Raw genomic sequence first — 19828 nt, 5'->3', positions numbered from 1 at the left:
AGCTTTCTTTGTGCCGTTTCTTTTGCCTATGTTTTCGCCCGTCCCGAAGATGACTTTTGCCGCTTTGACAAACGCTTCTTGACCCCACACATTCTTATGGAAATGAACCCTAATTCACCTCTCCGTTTCTTGTTCGTATTAGAAATTTTTTGCAGTTTTCTCCGACGCCTGTTGCCAAGCGGATTCGGCCCCGGCTTCGAAACTACTTCGATAAATACCATTTCAGGAATGTCTTTCAATTGCATGCTTAATAAAATATGTCTGCTTGGATCAAATATTCTCCTTTTGCGGTTTAATTTTTGCTGAGGGGGGGTCGCATGAAAATTGGCGATAAACTTACAGACTGGGTGGCAAATATATTTTTTAAAGTGGAAAAGCAACATGAACTAATTTTGAGTGCAAATATTAAATAAACCATTCATAGAACTCATCTTTATTGAATTAAGATATTTTTTGCTAAGAGAAAATGCCATATTTTGCACAGACTGAAAAATTCGAGTGGAAAAAATAAAAAATTAAAAAAAATATAATTAAGTGAATCATTGGGTAATGGGGATGAACGAAGGTACTAACATCACATCCCCTGTCTAGGTTCTGTCTCAGAGTGGGCTGAGCCCCAGATGACATCCATTAGGGCCAGTTGGAGACAGTTGTTACAGATGCCAGGCTCTGTAGCTCGAACGTATGGTTGAATTTTGGCAGCATCCCACGGTTACGGAGAGGGTCATCAGGTTTGGGGTTACAGCGCCCTGACCGATAATGACCAAGGCGGATTGAATTGAATGAGTACCTTGCAAAGCCTTTAATATGTACTGTGTAGTCTTTAAAGTAATTCTTATTATAATATTTCCAAAATAAATATGAAACAAGCTAAGTATCATAATTGGATAAGGATAAGGATTCTGAGACCATGTACTTCTGGTGTTAGAGCGCGAATAAATAAACGAGTATTTCTCTTTCGTTCTGTGAACATTATATAACATCAAACCATCATGTTTTTATATAACTCATTAAAATTTTGTCAAAATCTGGCACAGTAAAGAAGCATAAATGATGGCGTATATTGCGTGGGAAGGGTCAACCTAGGTCTGTCAGCCTGTCAGCTTAAGATGCTGATTTATTGGTGATATTATTGGTGGGGCTTCAAGGGTATACAAACATAGGCCTGGTGTATTTAATTGATTTCAAAAATTGATTTACAAGTATATTAAATTAGTTTTAATAGATTTCTGGCTTCTATTATATTTTGGAAAGTTTTCTTTCAAGCTTATAATAATAGAGAGACTTAATAGAGACTGAAAGAAAATGTGGCTTATCTACAAGAATTTATCAAATAATCGTCTGTGAAAACAAAAACAAAACTTGTACCATAGAATAGAACCATATACAAAACACGAGGCACTGAATGACATTTCCCCAAAACTTGTATCTAACAAATCACGAATCTTCAATTCTACCTTTGAGAAATCAAACTTGCTCTGTGGCCGGAGCAGAGGTCGCCATTCCCTCTACAGATGATTAGCTCTGTAAGATAATGCATTGCCAATCATTTCAAGCTTGGCCAGGAAATACCTGGTCCAAGGACACATCCTCTCTGCTTTGTGCCACTATGGAAATTACTGGCAATTTTGGGCAATTTTGGGCAATTTTGGGCAATTTCTCTTATTCTATAATCTATGATCGTAGCTCCTCCTTCAAGCCCATTGCTACAGCCAGCTGGGGCTGGGCCTGCTTTGAGAAAAAGTCATATTTCAAATCACAATGAGGGCCCTATACCATGGGCAATCAATCAGCAAAGGTTTCTTCTTGGAGCCGAGTCGGAAGGGGGTCACTGAAGGCACACGAGCAGCGTGCGAATAGTTGGCCATCTTGGCCATCTTGGCTTCGTGTGGCTTCGACCTGTGCGATTTATGGAGTGGTATCAGCGAGAGCACTCTTGAGCAGTATATGATCGGGGGCCTAGGCTGGTGCCCCAGCAGTTTCGCATGCGTCGCTGACTTGGGCAGCAGGTCCATGACTCGGCGGCCCATTGATTGGGAGGCTATTGTGGCTTTGGGCATCTATTCTTGGCTATTCTTGGATGTTGGAGGCTGAAAGTTGGATGATGGGCTTCTTCTATCGGCTCTGGTGCGTGTCTCTGATTGTTTTGTCATTAGCATGACGCTGGAGTTGCGTTGTGGCTGAGGCTGTGGCTGTGGCGTTGCCCGTGGGTTCAACGGAGCTGATTCGGGTTTGCCTTTTGGGCTCTGGTCATTTGACTTAAACTTTTGCTTATTTATTCAACTCGAGTCCCAGCTCTTTCTTTTGTTTTTTTGGGGTCACTGAACCACATTTATACCCATCCACGAAATATTTCGGTTCTTTTCTTTCTCTATTCTATTTTTCCATTTTTTTTTTGTGCCGGTCAAATTTCGCCACTTGAAATTATGCCGACATCGACCGCAATTAAGCCCAATTCTGAATATTCCATCTGATTCCATCTTTCTTCTCCCTCGTTCGGGTCCAGAAGAGTTCTTTCTTCCATTCTGCGGCGGCTAGAGCTTTTTCGCATAAAAACCTAATGCCATCGCAGCGAGCTGTACAGTTCTCTGGAACTTTGCTTACAATTAGGACCCATCCATACACTCACCGACTGATTCCAGTTTGTGCAATTGCTGTTCTGAGGATCGCCCACGCCTTCCACGCAACATGTCCAAGCTCGGTGCTCTCTTCGCCCTGAGCTGCCTGCTGGCATTGGCCTTGGCCGAGCCACGCCTTCAGCAGCGCCAGCTCCTCCGCCATCAGCAGCAGCAGCAGCTCCAGCAGCAGCACCCGTATCTCTTCCTGTCCATACCCAGGGGTCTACCCAATGCTGGTGCCGTTGTCCAAGGCTTTGAGATTGTTGAGGAGGCCGATGATGATGACGACGACGATGTGGCGCAGCCTGTCCATCCTCAGGATGATGATGATAATGATGATGACAATGGTGAGGAGCTCAACGACGATGATGAGGATGAGCTAGAGCACCAGCTGGGCCTCAACTTTGCCCGCCACGGCCAGTTGGTTCTGCTTAACAACCAGAACAAGAACAACTTCCAGGAGGACGAGGATATCGAGGATGATGATGATGAGGACGATGAGCCAGCCCAGGCCTTGGTTAACCTCCGCAAGACCCCCAACCTCAACCTCAATCTGAACCAGGCCAACGGCCAGCCCAGCGGCCAGCAGCTTCTGAAGAACGCAAAGCCCACCCAAATGGTGATCCCCAGGGATCAGGCTGGTGCCATCATGGTGCCCGACGGCATCATTGAGATCGAGGGCCAGAGCGTCGTCGATGAGAAAACTGGCAAGGCTGCCCTTCTCGTACCCCGTGCCGCTCTTGATGCCATTCCCGACGGCGCCGTCGTCGCCCTCATGGAGCGCTCGGCCTCCGCCGCCGACTCCGATGCCGTTGAGGAGGAGCGCGCCAACCGCGTCGTTGTCCGCCGCCGCAAGAATAACGGCCGTCGCAATATTCGCCGTCGCGGCTCAAACGGACGTCGTCGTCGTCGTCGTGGTGGTGCCTCCGGTAACAGGAGACGCCGCGTCGGTGGCAACCGTCGGCGCAACGTACGCGTAATCCGACCCACCAGCAACCGGCAACGCGGCCAGCGACGCCGCGGGGGTCAAGTCGTCCTGCAGGGCTAACGACGCCTTTTACCAGGAGGATTAAGGAGAGAGGTCCTTTCTCTGACGATCCCATTTCCATAGTATTATAGTTAAGAGCTAAGCCGAACCTCTGCACCTGACAAGAAATCTGCGAAAAATTGATAACGATTTGATGACGAAATAAAATGTGATATGAAAATAATCTATTTTTATTATTTGCCTTCCATTTGGGGAATGACTGCTTGCAGGTAGAGCTCACAAATTTTCAAAGTTACATATTTATTTTTGGCATTGTACCCATGGCTTATACCCGTGACTAAGCTATAGGGCGTTTACGTATATTCATATACACCTCTTAGAATATTTTGACAACAGATCCCAAAAAATCGCCATATTCTGGTAAAGATTATTCTCCGATTTCCAACTTATTGAATTTATTAATGGCGTTCCCATTTATTCCCCATTAAGGTCTGGGTTTTTTTTTTAGAAAATGATAGGGAACAATTATTGAACAAAGCCACAGTTGAACTTCTATAACTCGAACGTCTGTGACTGGAATTTGATAGATTTCCAACTAAAATGGGTGGCAACAGCATTTGGGGAGCACATTACGTCCAACTCTTTAAGTCGAAGTCCCCATTAGCCGCACTATTTTTTGGATAATAGTGGTTCTTACATATGTATATGTATATGCATTTTAAATTTCAAGTTAAGAAAGACTGTGGCAAAAACTCTGACCCGGTGGCACAGATTTATTGGCCCTAACTGAGAGACAATTATGGTCAGGGGAAAGCCCAAAGCCTAACAAAATAAGTTTAAAGTTAAGTTCAATTAAATTCTGTAAATCAGTAACGTGTTTGTGACCTTCAAAGCAAAAGTGCACAAAGAAAAGCAAATAGAGAAATTTATTATAATTATGGCAAAGACTATGGACAAAAAAATAATGTTCCGTGTAGTTAGAAGATGCAGAGGAAAGTAAAGCCTACTAAGTGGACCGATGAGGGCAATTGAGGGCTCCAAAACGGAGAGAAGTTTGTAGAGAAAAGGCATTCCGTGGCACATTACTCGGCTTTCAAGAGAGTGAATGTTAATAAGACCCAAGAAAGGGTTTCAAGAGAAGCCCATTTTGAAACATTTAAGGCACAGAGGAGACCAATCAGCAGGAACAGGAGGGACATATTGTGGTAAAATTGGGGTAATATGATCCAGGAATGCCATAGACCGGCTTTTAATGAAACCAAGGACTTCCTTGGCTTTAATCGACCTTTCAGATATGTGGGAATTCAAGAATAGCTTGGCACAAAATTACATAATAAACAACTGTATATTTTATATATTTATTATACATGTATGCACTTATATACTCGACTAAATTTGTCCTGATACTTCAATCTATGGACCTTTTCTAATTTTATTCATTTGATGTTACAAATATTTGCATTACATATTTCATAATTTCGGAAGAAGATACATAGAAAATCTCCTTGGACACCGCATTTTCTAAGTAAGTAGCTGTAGAAGTATACTGGAAATGCACTTTAACCTAATGGATATTACTGAAATGACTATAAGATTGCACTAATTTTGTTTTATAATAATGTTGACGTATTACCAAGCTTTTTATTCTCAATTCATGTCATCTCAGAACTTCAATTCTACTGAATTCATATGATAGTAGATCTCCATGCATTACACTTATTGAACATTTACTGTTTACTAATCTGTTCAGTGGAGCAAAATATTTATTAATTAATCGATTAACAATCGAATAACACGAACCATATTCATCACCTTACTTTTACCTTTGAACATCAAAATTAGGCAATAACTGTCTTTTTATAGGACTGGAAAAATTTATGGTATGATCAGGAGCAGAGCTAGGATCAGTCTGACGATTGGGACAGTATAACTAGAACCCAACACAATTCCAGACATGATACGTATACAATTCCATACATATCCTTACGAAGAAACACTTGCAATGAAGGGGGATGCCACTACTGGCATTTCTTTGGATGTGTCCGCTGTGTCCACAGTGGCCGCAACGAAGAAACCAACTGAGTCAAGTGCGAAATAGTTTGTGACCGATGGTAGGGGTCAAGCTCTTCTTGTTGTGCCATTCTACGAAGCTCTCCCAGTTCCAAGTTGAGTTCTCAAATCTGACGTCAATCAATCATTGGTTCAACTGGAGAGAATGTTTTGGCAAGCAAGAGAAATGTGTGGAGAATTAGCATAACACTCGTCTGCTGAACCATGGCCCCTGTTCACTTTGACCCGCCTGGGGCGCTTCTCGGCCCAGCTAATAGCACTGCCAGAGAGAGGGGTGGACGAGGTGGAGTGATGGCAATCGATCAACGGTTCTGACCAGAACTTTGACTTTGACGGGCTATATAATCGCCGGACTCTCGTCAGTTGTCAGTCAGTTGCGAGTGCCAGCTCAGAGACAACAAGTAGCTGAATCCAATCCTTTCCAGGTCCTTTCATCCATCCAATATCCAATATCCAACATCCAATCCGACCCAGAATGCACTGCCTGCTACAGCTGTGCTTGGCGCTGGCCTTCTGCGCCGTTCTAGCCCCGTCAGCCACTCTTGGTAAGTCCTCCCAGAGCACTCCTGGTCCATGGGATACTACAACCTCCAATTTGCAGCCGAACGCCGGCAGAGCTATCGCCTGGGCCTGCGCTCCGCGGGCCGCCTCGAGGATGGCCAGCCGGAGGGCAGATTCACCTCCTCCATAGCCAACAAGTTCAGCTCCCTGAAGGGCACCACAACCACAACCACCACGGCGGCTGCGACAACGACCACAACCTCGCCGACAACGCCCACAACCACGTCCCCTACTACTTCTCCCACCACAACGTCAGGTACATCGACCGCGACGACCTCGCCGACTACTAGTCCAACCGCGACTACACGTCGGGCCTTTGGCAATGACAATGATGGGGACTCCGACGAGGAGCTGGCCCGTGCCTACGACGACGAGGAGGACGATGAGGAGCAGGCGGGCAGCGGCAACATAGAAGACGACGATGAGACCGACGATGATGATGACGAGTACTATCTGCTTGCCGCTGGATCCGGAGGCAATGCCGTCCAACAGGTGGAATCCAACTCCAACGCGGCCGTGGCGCGCCCCACCGAGCTGCAGTGGCGCCAGTTCCAGGCGGATCAGCGCAACCGTCGTCGCATCCAGCGTCTGCAGCAGGAGCACAACCAGCGACTGCGGGCCCTTCTGCGCCGCCAGCGCCGTGCCGACCGTCGCAACTCGCAGCGCGTGCGCCGCATCCAGAAGCAGAACCGCCGTCGCTCGACGCGCCGCGACCGTCGCAATCGGAGCCGCAGCAAGGCCCAGCGCCAGCGCCGCCGTCGCAACAACCAGAGCCGCCGACGCCGTCAGCAGAGCCAGCGCCAGCGTCGCCGTCAGCGCCTGAACCAGCGTCGCCGCCTGCGCCAGCTGATGCGCCGTCGTCGTGGCGGTCGCCGTGTCGTCCGTTTCTAGGACCCTCGAAATCCGATCCCCAATTCGACTTTGACCAAGCGCCTGAAATAAAATAATATTGTATGCGAATCAAACGTTTATCTCCATCTCCAGATTTTCTGAGATCTATTAAGAGTGTTGGAATTGATTCAAAAATATTGGTGATCTAGTGAAGAAATGGCAGAAATCTTTAAAGATCTTGTATTAATTGCGTATTCCTGAACATCCTGAAGATCTTCCAAGCAGAGATCAGGGGATACTACTAGTATAAAAGTATGCATAGTGCCATCTTATGGAAGGATTTATATTCCATATCTAATTGTTCTTGGAGACCAATTCCAGGAACTAATTAAGCTTTCATTGGATCCACTATTCCTCTGTACAACAGAGCTGATTGTTCCCCATGCGAATCATTAATGAACTGGATCTGTACGGTTATGTTGGGCTCAGACAGCGGTTCATTGACATCGACTACACTTTCGCCCTTAGGTAGAAGTCTGAGGAGATTCTGGCCTGACTCCATGTATGAATATGCTAATGCTAATCGATGGATCGATTCGCGAGCTATGCAAATGGGGAGCGATCGCTGCTGAGGTTACGAGGTTCTTGCGAGGGGTCAGCGGATTCGGCTTGGCTTTGGCTCTGGCTTTGATTATTTATGGCTTTATGCAAAACGACTTACATCTTGGTCAGCGCTTTCTTGTGCCCTTTCTTCGGACCACACTTGGACCAAACCATGGACCCACTCTATGGCATCCATCCATCTATCTCTTTTCCTCTTCCTGAGCGAGTGCGATTTTTGTTGTTGTAAGCGTAAGCGTTCGTAAGTGTTACATCTTTGAGGGCCACGAAGGGCCTTGGCGTTGTAAGTTGGTGACATATGTATAAATATGCCAGGCTGGGCCCTTCGAAGTCAGTCACACCGAGCCCAGCCATCGAGAGAGATTCGCAAGCAGCCAGATTCCGCCCTAGCCAAGCCCAGTAGAATCATATCGTCTAGGACATGCATATGCTCAAGGGATTACTCGTAGTGGTCTGCCTGGCAGCCATTGCCAGCGGTAAGTAGTGCTCACAGCTTGAGCCAAGACAACGAACCGCCAAATCTGAACCCAAAACACTTGCAGCAAAGCCCCACCAGGCCAACAGTGGCCAGAACTATCAGCTCTTTGGCCGGCAGCGCGATGAGCCCAACGCACAGGGTCGCCTGAGTGCCACTCAGCTGACGGACATCATCAACAGCCTGAAGGGCACGACCACCACCACTACGGTGGCGCCAACCACCACCGGTACCGGCACGACAACCACCAGTGTCACACCCACATCACCCACAACAAGCACTGGCACGAGCACCACCAGCCCCACCACCGCCAGCCCAACTGCCACTGGAACTGGCACTGGCACCGGCACCGGCACCGGCACCGGGTCCCGTCAGTTGGACAGCAATGATGACGAAGAGGAGGAGGAGTTCAATGAGCACCAGTTGGCCGGTTTCGAGCATGACGATGATGAGGATGCGGAGGGGGACGATTCCCATGCCGTGGCTGCCTCCGCCGCCCGGGCCACCCGCAACAACTCAAGCCGCCGTCGCCAGAACCGTCTCCGTCGCCAGCGCCGCCAGCAACGTCGCAAGCTAAACCAGCGCCGCCGTCGCCAGCAGCAGAAGCAGCAGCGCCGTCGCCAGAAGCGCCGTCAGCAGCAGCAGCGCCGTCGCAAGCAGCAGTTGAATCGCCAGCGCCAGCGTCGCACCCGTCGCCGGAACCAACGCCTGATCAAGCGCTTCCGCCAGGCCACGCCCAACAGGAACCGCCGTATCCGCGTGCGTAACTAATCCCAAAAGCCCAGACTCCCTGAACAGTCCATGTGACCACCATCCATGAGCACAAATAAAGAAAACCTACATATGACACGAACTACTACTGTCCTCAAAATAGAGGCCCTTATCGTAAGCTCAGGAATCTTTCCACAATATTGATTTGATCAAAAAAAAAGGCCCCGAAAACAAAACAAAAAACATTTTCAGTGCAAACTTGCTTGGGAGGACTACTAAGCACCACTCTGTTTGCTGCCCAAAACGCTTGTCCCCACATAAGTTCTTATGGAGAACATGAAGGCATGCCATCCATCTGTAGAAAATTGGTTCGCTATGGAATAGCTCCTAAAACAGCAGAAAAATTTGTGATTTCTTTGATTCAGCATGGGATGAATGGATATGCAATAGTTCTTGGAGAAAAATAATGGCTAGGTCCAATATAGAATACCGTTTCGAATCATTAGTCTGCACTGTAGCGAGAATCTGTACCAGAATCAATTCTAGATGCTAGATACTAGAACGAGGGTCAAACTAGTTCAACCGCAAAGGGGCGATGGGCGATGGGCGATAGACCTGTGGCGATGAAGACGCTGGTGGTGTCACCGAAATTTATGCAAAAACTTTTTTAAATTTGCAAATTTGCGAAAAGAAATGATAATGAGACATTTTCGGCAAATTTTTGTTGCTTCTGTAGAGTCAACAGTAACTGAAGCGTTGAGCCCGGGTTGGGTATATAATCCAGAGTGGCCGCTGGCAATGGCACAGTCAAACAGCGACCTTCCCTAAGGCAGAGCAACAGCCCCGATCCAGAGCTATAGACAGAGACTGAGATTCAAACAGTACCAGCGGAGAAGGATAAGCCCCAAGTCGAGCCATGAAGTTCTTATGTTGCGCTTTGCTATTGGTAGCCGCAACAGCCGTGGCCCAGGCTGCCGGTGAGTGACCCTTTACCCCTGATTATCGGGGACCACTTATCCCTGGCCGACACTACTTTTCGGTTCCTTTTTACAGCGGAACGCAGCGATGAGGAGAGCGTCGCCCGGCTGAGATACCGCCTCTTAAAGCAACCAAACCAGTTGGAGGCCCGGAGTCTTAGCCAGCTGCTGGCCTTGAAGAACGGCACTCCCCCATGTCCCCCCACAGCAACCACTGGCACTACTTCCCCTACCGTCACCCCAACCACAACTGCTACTACTACGGGACCAACTACTTCAACATCCACCAGCTCCCCAACAACACCAACAGCGACAGCATCACCAACAGGAACATCAACAGCAGCACCGTCCAGACGTGCCCTTACCGACTACAGCCAAGAAGATAACGATGACGACGACGGCGAGGATGACGACAACAGCGAGGACGAGAAGTATGTGGGCGCCTACAGGGCCAGTGCCAAAAACGACGAGGACAATCTGGACAGCGAGGAGGACAGCTTCGACCTGGTCGGTTACCAGCACAATCGCGCCGAATCTGGCCTCCGTCGAGGCGGCAGCCGCCCCGGCTCCGGATCCGGCTCCCAGGCTTCTAGCAGCGCCATCTTGAAGGAGTTCGAGTTCCGCCGCCAGCAGGATCAGAACAAAGCCCTTCGTAGGCGCCTTCAGGCCATGCGCCGGCGCAACGCCCAGAACCGACGCCGCGCCCAGGCCAAGCGACGCCGCGTTCGCCGCCGCCTCAACAAGAAGCGCCGTAGTCAGGGTCGCCGCAGCCGTCGCAACCGCAGCCGTGCCAACCGTCGCCACCGTGCGGCCCGCCGCCGCCAGCGCCAGAACGCCAAACGTCGTATCCGTCGCAACCGCAGACGCAACCGCCGCAACTAGATCCACATCGGATATTTGGCCTTGTAGACCCCAAATGAATCAGTGATGAATAAACCGAATATACAGAAACACTCACTGTTGTCCAATTTTATCCCAGGAGGAACAGAGGAACACTCTGAACTCGGTGACTTTGAATCCCGCATGTATCCGAAACATTCATTGATCCACTGAAAATTCTCAGAGATGACGTCCACTAAGTGGCCTCTGTATAGATCTTTCTGGGTCAACGAATATAAAACACTAGAGGGCAAGCCCACAGCGAGCTCCCGCCTCACTTTTTCCGCTTCGGTAGCTTGCACCGATATGAGTCAAATATCGGGCCAGGACGACGACTTAAAACTTTTTTATTTAAAAGAGATCCAATCATCCTCAAAAACCTGCAACATTATCTTTTCTTTGTACACCACCCATCATAACTTCCATAACTCGAAACACTATTATCCAAAGAAAACGTTCGACTTATGGACACTTCGACCCACAGAGTCTGACGAAATGTGCTCTCTAAACGCTGTTTGGACCCGTTTTAGATCGAAATATAGAAAATTCAAATTCAAGGTATAGGCTTCCAGAGCTTCAGGATCAGCGGGCCATAGAGCGAGATCATCGGAGTGCCGGTAATGATTCGAACCTTGACTCCTCGTTAAGTTGCATCCTTTATGCATTTACAGAAATCGGGTTTCATCATTATCTGAAACAGGTTTCTCCGATGATGCATCTCCATTTACGATTCGACATCTGATGAGCTCCGCAATAGGAAAAAACTTTTGAATTAGATGCATAATTTACATCAGCAAAGTTTATCAAACGCCGCCTCATTGCCTGAGAATGACGACCATCGATGGCGACCAACAAACGATGTACTAAAAAAAAAGGAAACCAACATTTGGATATTCCAAGTCTCGGAAGGGAGCTCCAATTTCCTCAAAGTCTCAAAATGAAAAACGTGGAAAAAGATAAGCAGGACCACATCGATAGCCACCTTGGCAAAGTCGAAGTGCACCCTTAAGGCCCTCGCACCCAGTAGGGTGCTGCGTTGAATAATCGGCTTCAATTCTGTCCAGTGGTGCGGAATATTTTTCACAATCGATCTGGATGCGGCAGCTGACAAGCTTTACCCTGGACCAATTCAATAAGATTGCGATTGTAGAAAATATACAGCGACTTTCCAGACAAAAGCTAATCGAAAGTTAGAATTATGGAAAGACTTATGAGAATTATTCCACAACTTACAAATATACAACTGAGTAAACAAACCAGTAGGCCTGACTTCGAGCTCCAAGACATCTAGTAGTCATCCGATTTTACTTAACTTGGGATAGCTATTTTCTAAGCCATGGAGGTCATGGAGCCTCTGGCCGGGATCGTACACCCTTTGACCCGGTTGTTTCAATTAGAAATTCGTTTTTTGGCCAAATTTGTTTTCACTTTTCGACCATGGCGTACGGGTATGTAACATTTGCCTGCCAGCCGCCTCTGTTTAGAAAGCGAACCTCCGAACCTCCGAACCTCCGAACCTCTCCGAGCCGTTCCGCCTCAACGGACAGGGGACTGGGACTGGAACTGTGGCCGGACTGTCCGCAAAGATGATAAGCAGAACAAGAGGTTGACGACGAAGACGATGACGGTGAAGAACTTTGCTGAACGGGGTCCAAATAGCTGCAAGCGTTTTTTTTTTTTTTTTCAGGCAAAATTCCAAAATGAATACCGAAATTCAATTCAATTCAATTGTGAATTGAATGAATCTGCGCGAATGATGGGCCTGGGCCTGGGCCTGGGTATAGGTCTTTGGTCTGGGGTCTGGGGTCTCGGTGGTGGTGCTGGTGTATGTGTATATAGGCAAAAGTACACAGAGTGCCGAGCGAACCGTTGACTCCCTTGGCAATTTACCGTTGCCCAGAGCCAGAAGTGTGAGGTACTTTAAAGTCATTTGCATTTGGTCGGATCGGGTCTCGGGTATAAAAGGCATCCAGTTGGGGCGGTAATGTATCAAACATTCATTACCCATCCGGGCGAGAACACACGACTCCATCTCCGCCACCGCCGCCGCCTCCACCACCATTCGGGTTGCTAGAAAAGTTCTCTGCCTCAGAGTAGTTTCCAACTCAGCCGCAACTTCGCCGCACAGTCAATGATGAAGCACCAAGTGTCCCTGGTCCTGCTGGGTTGCCTGCTGGCTGCTTGCCTCGTCCAGGCCAGCCCCGGTCAGGAGAAGCCCAAGTCGGCGGCCCAGCTGCTAAAGGCCCGACGCAGTTCCTACTTCAATGAGCCGGCCCTGGCCAAATTCAGATCGAACGACGCCGATCTCGCCGTGGCCCTGGACCAGAAGGCCGACCAGGATAAGCTGACCGTTGGTGGTGCGGCGGCTCAGGGCAGCAGCAGCTCGACAGGCACCAAAGACGCTTCAAGTGGACGCCTCTTCCTGAAGAAGTTCCTCATGTTCAAGAACATGTTTAGCAGCAACAGCCAGCCCGTGATCCCCATCATTATCACTGGAGCTGGCACTGGCACCACCGGCACCACCGGCACCGCCAGTCCCACTGTGACCGTCACTTCCACGGGTACCATTCCTTCGGCCACGGGAACCATCACCACCTCACCCACGACAACAGGCACAACCACAGCTCGCCAAGGCGATGCCCTACCCTATGGAGCCAATGCGGAAGAAGACGATCCAGCGGATGCCGATGAGCCTCAGGCCCAGGCCTATCCCGGCGCCCTGGCAGCCAATGCCGAGATGCTCGACGAGCAAGCCTTGGAGGCAGCCCTTGCCGCCGGAGCCCAGGAATACGAGGTTGTGACCGATGCGGAGGTCCAGGGCACCGGCGCCACCGAGAGCAAGGCCACCCAGAACAACCTTATAAATCTGCGCCGCAAGGGAGCTCGTCGCGGCCAGCAGATAAGCGTCCGCATTCCTCCTCGCTACCGTCGCTACTTCAAGAACGGCCAGAAGGTGATGCTCAACACCAACCGCCGCCCCAACAAGCGCCGTGTGGTAAGGAAGCGCGTCCAGAACAAGAAGCTGCAGAACCGTCGCCGTGTGAACGGAGGCGGCAACAAGAAGAACAACAGGAAGAACAGGAACAGGAACAAGGGCAACAAGCGTCGCGTCACAGCCGTCTAGGCGGTGACACACAGAGAGAAAGGGTGAGCTACTCCCCCCACCCCCACCCCCAGGCTCGATCGGAGATCGTTGATCCCTTCCACACGAACAACACACAGATTTTTTTTTCTAATTTATTGTAGCTAATTTTTGATTTGAGGCCCCACTCTATTTGGGCATACACAGAATAAATGAATTCTTTTTGAAAAGTATGTACTTGACCCACATTTATGTAAATTTGGATAGATCGCAAATGGTGATGGTGATCGCCATGATGGGGCGGAAAATATGCCCCCGCAGGCAGTTTTCGTATTTAAGACAGTGGCCCGCCTCGGGCCGAGAACAAACATGGATTGCTTGCCGTTCTACTACTTGATGATCTTGTCGATCTTCTTCGTCGCTTCTTTCGACGGCAGTACAGCCGCCGGCTGCAGTGGTAGGCTCCGATTGAGAGCCAGCGATGTGGCCAAGGCAGAGGCCCAAATTGATCTCAGTCAACTGAGCGAGAAGCAATTGCAGCAGTTGGTCCAACAGTTGGCCGTTCTACAGACCAAACAAGAAGAAGAATCGCTTGAGGATCAGGACTTTGAGGACCTACAGCAGGATGAGGACGACCATCGGGGCAGCAGTCGACCCTGGAACAAGATCCAGCGCATAATTCGTCGCCAGTTGGTGCGCATACCGAAGCGTTATCTCAAGAAACTACTCCGCCAGTTTGGATTGGCTCGAAACATCGGTGGCAGTAATGTAAGGGCTGTGGACTTGGCTCCTCGGGCTGATGAGTACTATCTTATACCGCTGGAGTGAAATAAATGATACGACTATTCATAACTGAATATTTTCCTACATTTTTTCAGTTTTGGGGTTGCTTCCGACTGGGACATTTTCGGGAATTTTTGGGAAGTCTTTGAATTAATTTTGAGGCATTAGCTTTCATAAAATGTCCCCATAGTTTTTCAGGCTTCTCACTGTCGCAAAGTTGTCTCTCGCTGATCATTTAGCGTTCGTAGAGTGGACCTTTTTCTATAAGAAATATTATCATTCGAACTGTTCGGCTAACATTGGGCTATGATAAAGCTTTCAGCATAAGCTTTGTGTCAAATAAAGCTGTAGTTAAGCTTTCACAGAAGCTCCCCATCCATCTGTTATCTAATCCAACCAGCTGATCAGCGCTGCGTGAACGATAACTATTACTTCCACAGAGTCACATTCAGCCAGAAATCAGAGTTCAGAGTGGCGTGTTGTTTTGTGCTGGATTTTGAATCTAATTGAAGCTCGTGGCATAATGACCGGCGGAATACTTGCGGGAAAGGTGGCATTGGTCACAGGTGCGTGTCGCTCAGCTTTGCAACAAATTTATTCTATGATTCTTACCCCGTGAATTGCAGGCGCCGGATCTGGTATTGGGCGGGCCACCTGCCGTCTGCTGGCCCGCGATGGTGCCAAGGTAATCGCCGCCGATCGCAATTTGCAGTCTGCCCAAGAGACAGCCAAGGAGCTGGGAGCAGGACGATCTGCGGCTCTGGAGGTGGATGTCTCCTCCGCCAAGAGTGTCCAGGGAGCCGTTGCCGAGGCGCTGCTGAAGTTTGATCAGGCCCCCAGCATCGTGGTCAACTCGGCGGGCATAACACGGGACGGCTACCTGTTGAAGATGCCGGAAAGGGACTTCGACGACGTGTACAGCGTCAACTTGAAGGGCACTTTTTTCGTCACCCAATACTTTGCCAAGGCCATGATCGAACAGAAGCTGGAGGGCGGCAGCATTGTTAACCTCTCGAGCATTGTGGCTCGCATGAACAATGTGGGACAGGCCAACTATGCGGCCACCAAGGCTGGAGTGATCTCCTTCACGGAGGTGGCCTCCAAGGAGTTCGGCAAGTTCGGCATCCGCGTCAACTGCATCCTTCCCGGCTACATTGACACTCCCATGGTGGCCGTAGTTCCGGAGCCGATCAAGCAGGAGGTGGTACAGCGCTGTCCGCTCGGGCGCATGGGCAGGCCTGAGGAAATCGCTGAGGTTATTGCCTTTTTGGCCTCCCAGAAGGCAGCCTATGTCAATGGCGCAGCCATTGAGGTCACTGGCGGCCTCAAGTGATCCAAGAGCTAGGGGGTAGAGCTAGAACTTTGCATTTATTTGTTATAACATCATTCAGAAGTTGTATTCTTAATAGAACTGATCTTGTGATGACCTAACAAGGGTGTAATCTCTTAATAGGTTGAGCTCCCACGTACCACCTGCCACCTGTTGCGGCCCTGCTCCAATTGGAACGAACATGATCGTTGCATCGCCACCTATGGGCGAGCTTCTGTGTTAATTGTAGAGCTTTTCAAACTACAGACAGGCGGTTAACAGCGCATGCTTCTCTCTAGCGAACAGCACTGTTAAACAACTTGCATCTTAACAGTGGTGCGTTCTGTTGAATTTTTGACTGCGTAGCATGAAAGATCAATGTTTGGCGACTAAAATGTATTATTTTAACTACTTTTGAAACATGGGCTTAAGCCGGAAAGGGGGGGTCAAATTTCCCCCAGTGCAGACTTTTAAAAAATAGGATGTTTGACGTTAGTTCTACCTATAATAGTCTTACCTATAATAGTCTACTGAATACTCCAGGATGGGTACGCAGAGGACACCATGCTGTTTTTTTTAATCAATAAACTTAATTACTATGTTGCAATTGTATTTATTATTATTATAATAATATATTAATATATAATAAATAATATATTAATAATAATAATATAAAATATATTTTTTCGTTCGTTTTTGAACAATTTCATGAATCTTGCATACTTTTAGGCTACATTGAAAATAAAAGGAAATATTTGTACATATGTAGACCTGCAGTACATACATATGTAAATGTATGTATTTAATATGTAATAATAGTATTTATTCGCTTGGAATGAGAATCATAATAAGGTTGGCAGATCGGATACCAGGCCAAAACGCAGTCCTCTTTCCGCCCAACCGACCGAGGGGCGCTGCTGCTTGACGCGCGACGCGTATAACCGAACTGGTCGAGTTCAACCAGGAAAGATATATGTATAAATGTTAGACCAATATTTGAGGATTCGAAATTTTAGCTAAATTGAACTAAAAGAGATAAGCATGCATTCTAAATACAAATACTAATACATACTAATTACGGGAAGGGTGTGCTAGTTTTAGTAAGTGAAGAGGAGGAAGGGTGGCTATTTCTGAATACTTAACCTCTTATTTGAATGGTTCAAGCCTAATTCCAGGACCTAGTGATTGAGGATCTACTTACCACGCGATGGGCTAGGACTGTTGTCCTTATTGCACGAGAAGCATTCCTATTAGACGTCTGAAGCCGAACTCTCTCTCTCTCACTCTCACTCCCTCTCTCTTTGTCTCTGTCTCTGGGAGCCTTGAAACCACCTTGATTGTTTCGGTCGGGCCCCCGTATCCATCGAAAAACGCGACCCCGACCCGACCCGACCGAGCGACCATTCAACCACAAAAGGACCATCGAAGTGGGAAATGGAATTCGTGACACGGCTTGTTGTGGTCATTGGGGTGGCACGGGGTCCTTTTGCGGAGGGTTCTCGAATGGGGTGTGGGTTGTGGGTTGTGGGGTGTGTGGAACCACCGAAATGTACAATATTAATATATTTCACAATTCCCCAGCTGCTAATTAACTCAGTTGGAAGCGTACACATGCACACACATGCACACAGATACAAAATACCCACACATACATAAATACAAGGCTGTCAACCGACACATATGTTTGTGGAAGGTGGTGGAGGGGCAGGGGTGAGTGATGAGGGGTAGCTGCAGAGGGGATCCTGGGCTGTGGTCGTGCGTGCAATTTAAATAATGAAGACATTTTATTAATTCAAGAAATTCAACTCGCCCATACTTGAATACGGCCCAGGCCCGCACACCCATAGATACTTCCGTACACAAACATTGACATATTCATAGACACACATACACACACCACACACACACATAGCCACACACGCGTAGAGTAGCAATTACAGCGGCAGCCCAACATTAAGCAACCTCCCACCACAGAAAACTTTCCAGGCATTTGGGGCTATGGCCTCAACATAGCAACCACCCAGCCACCAGGCAAACCGCCCAAGCAGCACCCAGCAGCCCACACACCCCTTATTTCTGAATGGCTTTCTAGTGCGCTTCCCATTTCCCACTTCCCTGCTTCGTTTTTAGTGCATAGTGAAAAACAAAACATTTGCTAATCATATGAAGGGGGGAAAAGTTCTAGCAAAGCCTCAACCTCTCTCCCTCTCCCTCTCTCTCTCTGTCTCGTTCCGCCAAGCTGAGGCCGTCTCTTTCCACCACGCTGTAGCCGTCTCTTTCCAGCAATTAACAACGCAGTGCGACACAAGTAGCGACGACAAGCCAACACTTGAGCCGTAAACCAGCCCCACACGACCCCAGGAAGGACCCCACAATCCGCCCACCTTACCACACCACAGCACACACCAGGCCCACATTCAACACAACCGACTACCGACCCAAGACCCAAGACCAGGACCAGACCCACTCCATAGTTGGAGCCCTGGCACTTGCCATATCTCATGTTAATGAAATCGTAACTCTTCGTGCGCCTCGTGTCCGTTTTTTGTCCCCTCTTTTCTGTCGCCCAGCCCAAGGATGACTCCCCTAAAAAGATACAAAAAGAAAAGCTGAGGTGGCTCCGAGAAGGATGGCTCCTCAGATCGCACGAATTCACCGGACAATGGAAGAGGGGAGAGGGGAGAGGTCTGGGATTGGTTGGGGATTGCTTTGGGATTGGTTGGGGAGCAGAGAGAGTTCTTCCCACTGAAAAGCAGTAGGGCTATGGAGGAGGAGCAGGCAGGAAGTCGTGTGCGAACAAAAGGTGCCACAAAAGAAACCCGCCTGTCAACGCTTCGAACAGTAAATACTCTGAAGGTGTACGGATTGATAAGCACAAATATCTGTACAGCTCTGAGACAGTTTTGTAAAAACGAGGAGAAGAATCATGGTAGTCCCCCCTGGATAGCTTTCACTGCAGCACACATCCATCTCTTTTCTTGTGTGCGATCTCAAGAGCGTCTCCCTTTTGCAGGAAAATGTCTTTTATTTCGAAGGCGAATTTTCATGGATGGTTCTGCCCTGAGAGCTTTCACTGTGGCCCATTCTTTTCGGCCTTTCTTCATGAGTATTGGGCGGCCTGCGATCTCACGTGTGTGCGTCCAGCCCAGGTTTCAGGTGTTCTCCCCCGAACAGCATTCCAGCAACAAAGAAATGCTAATTAACACAGCTAACCGCAATTGCAACTTCCTTCTGACTAAGTGCACGTATGACCCACCCCCCCACTCCATGCCACTCAATTCCCAACCTTTTCCAGGCCCACCCCCAGCACCCCAGCACCCCCAACACCCCCAGCACCCCAACATGTGTGACAGCTTCGAGGGTCGCTCTGTGACAAAGGGCAACTAATTTAGTTTAATGGGCGTCGTGCGCGACTTTGTTGCCACAGCCGCAGAATTTCTTGCGGCCAACTCTCGGCCCCGAGAGCGGGTGGCTTGGTGGCCAAGTGGGGTGGCTCTGTGGGTGGCGCCGGGTGGCACAGAGCCACCCTTACGCACTCTCATTAAGCATTTTTAGTCGAGCTTAGCGAGCCGTTTGTTTGCATTGTCAACTCTGACCCACCAACTCCGAGCGAGAGAGAGAGAGCTGGAAGTTCGACTCCGACTGGCCATAAATTAACACACATGGTGCGGTGGTGGTGGTGCTGCTGGTGGCCTGCCAACATTTTAATTTCACTTTTGTTTGTTTGATTTTTGGCTTTTTGCAGTTTGCTCGACAGTTGGCCATGGCCAGGCCAACTCAACTCCCTTTCCGGCCAAGTCCGGTCCGGTCCGGTCCGGCCTGTGTGTCCTGTCTATATCCCTGCCCATGTCCTGGTTCAAATTAAAAATGTTTTTCCCCGCTTATTTGTCTTTGGACTTGGGGACTACCCGGCAGCCATTTGT

The 19828-nt window shown here is 48.7% G+C and overlaps 7 protein-coding genes across 7 annotated transcripts; all 7 read left to right on the top strand.

Moving 5' to 3' along the window:
• The first annotated feature begins 2577 nt into the window (after positions 1–2577).
• On the top strand, positions 2578–3799 carry LOC6901279 (uncharacterized). Its single transcript, XM_033383311.1, has one exon. The coding sequence runs from the start codon at positions 2689–2691 to the stop codon at positions 3664–3666; it is 978 nt and encodes a 325-aa protein (XP_033239202.1). The 5' UTR covers positions 2578–2688; the 3' UTR covers positions 3667–3799.
• A 2252-nt stretch (positions 3800–6051) lies between these two features.
• Positions 6052–7128, top strand: LOC6901280 (PH domain-containing protein DDB_G0287875). The gene is made up of 2 exons (XM_002133945.2): positions 6052–6221; positions 6278–7128. The coding sequence occupies exons 1-2, from the start codon at positions 6152–6154 to the stop codon at positions 7126–7128; spliced, it is 921 nt and encodes a 306-aa protein (XP_002133981.2). The 5' UTR covers positions 6052–6151.
• Positions 7129–7510: 382 nt separating this feature from the next.
• Positions 7511–8974, top strand: LOC4815100 (GRB10-interacting GYF protein 2). Its single transcript, XM_033384479.1, has 2 exons — positions 7511–7546; positions 8183–8974. Exons 1-2 carry the CDS (start codon positions 7511–7513, stop codon positions 8933–8935), a joined length of 789 nt encoding a protein of 262 aa, XP_033240370.1. The 3' UTR covers positions 8936–8974.
• A 103-nt stretch (positions 8975–9077) lies between these two features.
• LOC6901281 (transcription initiation factor TFIID subunit 11) lies at positions 9078–10803 on the top strand. The gene is made up of 2 exons (XM_002133946.3): positions 9078–9852; positions 9929–10803. The coding sequence occupies exons 1-2, from the start codon at positions 9792–9794 to the stop codon at positions 10732–10734; spliced, it is 867 nt and encodes a 288-aa protein (XP_002133982.1). The 5' UTR covers positions 9078–9791; the 3' UTR covers positions 10735–10803.
• Positions 10804–12001: 1198 nt separating this feature from the next.
• Positions 12002–14046, top strand: LOC4815060 (uncharacterized). Its single transcript, XM_033383611.1, has one exon. The coding sequence runs from the start codon at positions 12863–12865 to the stop codon at positions 13853–13855; it is 993 nt and encodes a 330-aa protein (XP_033239502.1). The 5' UTR covers positions 12002–12862; the 3' UTR covers positions 13856–14046.
• A 42-nt stretch (positions 14047–14088) lies between these two features.
• LOC4814606 (uncharacterized) lies at positions 14089–14641 on the top strand. The gene has a single exon (XM_001354622.3). The coding sequence runs from the start codon at positions 14123–14125 to the stop codon at positions 14639–14641; it is 519 nt and encodes a 172-aa protein (XP_001354658.3). The 5' UTR covers positions 14089–14122.
• Positions 14642–15013: 372 nt separating this feature from the next.
• LOC4815300 (estradiol 17-beta-dehydrogenase 8) lies at positions 15014–16027 on the top strand. Its single transcript, XM_001354623.5, has 2 exons — positions 15014–15162; positions 15223–16027. The coding sequence occupies exons 1-2, from the start codon at positions 15120–15122 to the stop codon at positions 15927–15929; spliced, it is 750 nt and encodes a 249-aa protein (XP_001354659.5). The 5' UTR covers positions 15014–15119; the 3' UTR covers positions 15930–16027.
• The last annotated feature ends 3801 nt before the right edge of the window (positions 16028–19828 follow it).

Source organism: Drosophila pseudoobscura, chromosome X (genome assembly GCF_009870125.1).
Source record: "Drosophila pseudoobscura strain MV-25-SWS-2005 chromosome X, UCI_Dpse_MV25, whole genome shotgun sequence".
Classification (NCBI taxonomy): Eukaryota; Metazoa; Arthropoda; class Insecta; order Diptera; family Drosophilidae; genus Drosophila; species Drosophila pseudoobscura.
The sequence above is the reverse complement of the archived record's forward strand: the minus strand, read 5'-3'. Positions and strand labels throughout refer to the sequence as shown.